We start from the raw sequence: 5,098 nt of genomic DNA on the forward strand, positions 1-5,098 counted from the left end.
AATACTAGATATTAATGTAATTAAGTAGGCTAGTTTTTGTGGATTTTCTTTTGTTTTATTTAGACTTATATATTCTGAATAATTACTAATTAAAGATTCTTTAATTTTTCTAAAAGCTTCTCTATTTTTAAATGGTCTTCGCATAATTAATTTAATATTTTTGTAGGTAAATTTTTTAACTCTAAATCTAATTTTAATTCTAACATGTATATTCTAACTCTAGTATATATCTCTTCTGTATTGTTTAAATTGCTGTGCTCTGATACAAAATCAACGGAGACAAGATACTGTACAAAGGCAGAATTATTGTATATTAATGTAACAAAAGTCTTTATTGGAATAGTTGTACATTAATTAGTTTGTTGAAATTGTTGAAAAACTTTACGTAGAGTTAAGTTAGAAAAGTTAAGTTAGGAAAGTTAGATAGGCATAGGCCCTCTTTCTTTGACTTTTTTAGTCTTAGTTTTTAGAAACCAAAAACATGTGTAAATTGTAAACTTACTTTTCTCGTTCTATATAACAAAGGCAGAAGGCAAAAAACTTCCACAAATCGAGAAAGTTCATATTTTTATATATAAAAAAAAAAGTACAATTTTGAAAATTCAAAGGACATGTTCAAATAAAAATTCAACTTCGAATCATCCCTATCAAAATCAACAATTTCAAATTCATCTCCAAACAGCTACTTATTTGATGATTAAAGAAACAGTAAAGAGAAACAACTGAAGTATTACAAGCAAGAATTCAGGTTGATTGCTGAAAGAAATCGGCCAGCCATTTCATCAATTCCTTAGCTTTCTCACAAGTTGGGTTAACCAAATGGAAAACATGCTCTTCTCCTTCACTTTCCGTAATCTCCACTTGGCCTTTCCATCCACATTTCTTCAGTACCTCGTAGTAAGTTCATCCTCCGTCCCTTATAATATCGTTGCCCCCAGTGCAGATCAGAATCTTGGAGCAAACAAACTTCGATAGCAAATTCGGGTGAGCTGCTGGATTGTATCTTGGGTCATCAGATTTAGGATCAGGGCAACAATAAGACCAAATTGGGTCTGGTTTATTGTTACCACCAAAATAGGGATGAATTAATGCCATTCCGACAAGTTTTAACCTCTCTCCAACTCCAAGTTTATCTTCATCGGCACTCGCTCGCATCATCATGTTATATGCAATATTGGCTCCTACGCTATTACCTGAGGTGCCAAAATCAATACATTTTCAGTAACCGGTTCAACCTGCTCAAGTTTAAACATGTTTACGACCCGGGTAGAAACAGTCTATTGGTGTTTCTCCTCCTAACTGGGTTTTCCTTTAGGTACCATAATTAGATTTCCTTTTAGGAAAAGGAAAACATATTCTCCATATTTGGCTAATTCTTATTCTTGTAGAAAAAGTTATAGACTTTATAAATAGAGACTCTTTTCTTCTAACTTGGTAGCATCCATATGTGTGGACCTCTTTTATTCTAAGTGATTTGTGTGATGTTGTCTCTCTTGACAGTTTGTACTCTTTTTTATATAGTGGATTGCTCATCTTCTTTTGTGGATGTAGGTCGATTGACCGAACCACGTTAAATTATTGTGTCTCTTTTGATGTATTTCTCGTTTATCATCTTATGTGGCGTCTTTCGAGGTTTGCTTTGCTAACTTCCACATGACACCTAATTATTTCGATCCTAACATAATCTTTTGTAGTAATGCAAGATAAGTTTGCAAGACAATAAATTCCTGTTTACGTTTACGACAAGAAAACTCGGGAGAAGTCGGCATGACTTTTCAACCATGCATGGTTCAGTTCCTAGTTCACCATCGGCATGATGAGACACCTATTTCATGACAGCCCATGAATCATCATAACATGCAGGAATTTTGTGCTCTTGGGCTAATCGGTACTCGATGAATACAGCAAGCACATTGGTTTCTGCAGCTAAAGAATGGAGATAACTATCATAGTAAGTAGAAAACGCTGATTCGATCGCAAACCCTCCACCACGGAAGTAGACAAGGAGTGGAAACTTCTCATCATTTTGTGTGATTTTAGGAAGGTAAAGGCGTACAATTACGTTATCCTCCCGGTACAATAACGACATCTTTGGATCGAACACCAGTGATTGGATTATCGGAAGGAGGAGCAAAATCATGTTTTCGATACCTTGAATAACCCTGGGATATCATAAACAATGTTGAATCCATTCTTTGATAGTGAGGTTGTAGTAAAAACGGGGATGTTGTAATGAGCAGAGATTACTGGGATTTAAAGGGGACAATAAGTGAACGGGGAAATAGGTAAAGCTATATCCCCACGTTTTATTTTCCGAAATATCTTTGTCGGAGTTGCAAAGTTGATAAGTTTTCTAGAAACTCATTAGGCAGAGGATCTACTGCCATTAAAAAAAGTAATTGAAGAAATGGTCCTACGGCAATGTAGGGTGGGTGGGGGTCATGAAACTTTGGTGATCTTTTAACTTCTACGACTCAAATTTATATTCATGGTCCTTTAATACTCTATTTTAAAAAAAAAAAAAAAAGAGGGGGCAAGGCAAGAAAAATTTGCTATACACAAGTTATGTCCTGATGGTTTTAGCATTTTACTATAAATCTTATCATATGTTAGTACTTTCAGGGAGTGGTAGCACTCTTTGACTTCTACACCATTATTCCACCCGTTTAACATTTTGACAGCATTATACCTCAAATTTTAATGCCTTCATATGGCATCATTCACAAGTTGCATGGCTGTTTTTTTGGGCCTCCGGGTGTGTTTGGTACGGAGGAAAATGTTTTTCATGAAAAATATTTTTCTAGAAAATATTTTTTATGAAAAATAAATTTATTTCTTACTTATTTTTTTATATTTGGTTGATGAGTGAAAAATATTTTTTAGTGTTTGGTTGGTGAATGAAAAAATATTTTTCAGAATATACATTTTAGTGTTTAGCTAAAGAGTAGAAAATACTTTTAAAAAAAATAATTTTGAACCCCGAAAAGTATGAATTTTTTTGAAAAAACTGAAATACTTTTTTTGGATAGGGATGGTCGGGGTACGGATGGTAGGGGATTGGGGGCTAGGTAGGGGTGGGTGATTTTGAGAGTTGTATGAACATTTAAACTTGAGAGTGGGATTGAAAGAGAGTTTTGAAAAATGTTATTATTACTTTTTGAAGGTGAGTCATTTTTCTTAAATTTGAGGCAAATAAGTTGATTTGGAAAACATTTTTCAAAACATGTAAGCCAACCAAACATGAGAAAATTGAAAAATATTTTCCTTCATACCAAACACACTCTCCATCTCTCATTTATTTGTGTCTTTAAACACAATAATCAGTGGTGGTACAATGCCGACATAAGTTTCTTGCAACTCTTGTAACTTTTATCTTTATTCTCTTCATTCCTCTTGTAAAATTGTCACGACCCGAGTCGGAGCCCTGACCGTGACGGGCATCCTGAACCATCAAGGCCAAGAGCGAACAATATCACTAGTGGGTTGAGGAGTTCAGCGGCATCTCGGGCCTTGATGTTTCGGGATGCCCATCGCGGCCAGGGCCCCAGCTCGGATCGTGACAGACATATAGGCCATTGATCGTTCCTTTTTATTATCCACTAATTCTTTATATTCATTGCATGGAAGATTTCCTCACCTATAAATAGTGATGCTCTTGCATGTTTTTTAAGTACCAAGATATATAGAGTTCACAAAAATCAAATTAGTAAAAAAAAGAGTTTATTAGTTGAAGGGAGATGTTTTTTTGTGGAGGTTTGAACTTAACCCTTGTCCATAATTATTTAGTTGCTCTTTGTGAGAAGGTTGTTGTATCCTAAAGGGGATAAGTCAAGAAGATTACTGCTGGACCGGTGAAATCATTTACTGTAGTGGGCTTGAGTCTCCTTAAAGAGAGCGAGATATCAGCGCCTCAGCCAAAAAGAAGATTATTGTATTTTATTCATCTTTTGTAATTTTTCAGTTGTAATTGCAGAGTCCTCAATTTAATGGTCATTAATGGCTTATTTCTCGAACATAAAAATATTTAGATTTGATATAGATTTCTCCATAATTCAAGGGTCATCGGTAGCATATTTCTCGAATGTATGAATATTTAAATTTGATATGAATTGCTCTGCTTAATTCTTCTCTCATGATTTTTTTCATAATTTGAGGTTCGTATTTCTCGAATGTAAGAATAGGCCGTTAGTGGCGTATTTCTCGAACATAGAAATATTTGGGTTTGACCTCCATGAAAGGAGTATTTGATCTCATGTATTTGTGGATCTTAGAGATATCTCTTTAAAAGAATATTTGGCCCTTTATATAGGAATGAATTAGGATTTGGCCCTTTATATACAGGAAATTACATGTCATAAATCCAAATATGGGTAGCTTTAAATATTTTACCCCAATAAAAAATGTCTTTGAAGAATAACCTTCCTTACTTTTTAAGTATAGTACAAGTACCATTTTGCCCATCTACACCTCAAATATATTTTTAAATTTTCCATACTCATTTGTCTCTCAAATTTTATTTTTTAATTATTTCACTTTTTATTTTTTCCTTTAATTTTATTATTCTATTTTTTATAATTTTCACTTTTTTATTTTTTCCTTTAATTTTATTATTCTATTTTTTATTATTTTCACTTTTTATATTTTTTCTTTAATTTTATTTTCATGTTTTAATTCATTTGTCTCAACCTTTATTTTTTTCTCTTTTTTCTTTTTTCTCAAGCATTCTCTATTTCTGTTTTTTTTTTCTTTTTTTTTAATTCATTTGTCTTTAACCTTTATTTTTCTTTTATTTTTTGTTTTTATCAGTTCTCTTTTTTTCCCTCATTTTTCTTAGACTTTCTTTTTATTTTTTCTCTCATTTTTTATTTTCTCAATTTTTTTAATTCTTCGTTTCTTTCTTAATATTTATTTTTTTCTTTCTTTTTTTTCTTAGTCTTTTTTTTTATTTCTATATTTTGTTTGATCGTTTTTTTCTTTTTTCAGTTCTCTTTTTTTTCCCTCATTTTTCTCAAATTTTATTTTTATTTTTATTTTTCCTCTCATTTTTATTTTTCTCAATTTTTTTAATTCTTCATTTTTTTCTTGATCTTTATTTTTT

General features: G+C 32.2%; 2 protein-coding genes across 2 annotated transcripts; both read right to left on the reverse strand.

The window, feature by feature from the left end:
* Window positions 1-614: 614 nt before the first annotated feature.
* On the reverse strand, window positions 615-2,174 carry LOC124885280 (probable carboxylesterase 2). The gene is made up of 2 exons (XM_047398096.1): window positions 1,736-2,174; window positions 615-1,193 (listed from the first exon to the last, which is right to left on the reverse strand). The coding sequence occupies exons 1-2, from the start codon at window positions 1,767-1,769 to the stop codon at window positions 904-906; spliced, it is 324 nt and encodes a 107-aa protein (XP_047254052.1). The 5' UTR covers window positions 1,770-2,174; the 3' UTR covers window positions 615-903.
* Window positions 1,826-2,140, reverse strand: LOC107858914 (2-hydroxyisoflavanone dehydratase-like). The gene has a single exon (XM_016703720.2). It carries the CDS (start codon window positions 2,138-2,140, stop codon window positions 1,826-1,828), a length of 315 nt encoding a protein of 104 aa, XP_016559206.2.
* Window positions 2,175-5,098: the final 2,924 nt, after the last annotated feature.

This window comes from Capsicum annuum, chromosome 1 (genome assembly GCF_002878395.1).
Source record: "Capsicum annuum cultivar UCD-10X-F1 chromosome 1, UCD10Xv1.1, whole genome shotgun sequence".
Taxonomy (NCBI): Eukaryota; Viridiplantae; Streptophyta; class Magnoliopsida; order Solanales; family Solanaceae; genus Capsicum; species Capsicum annuum.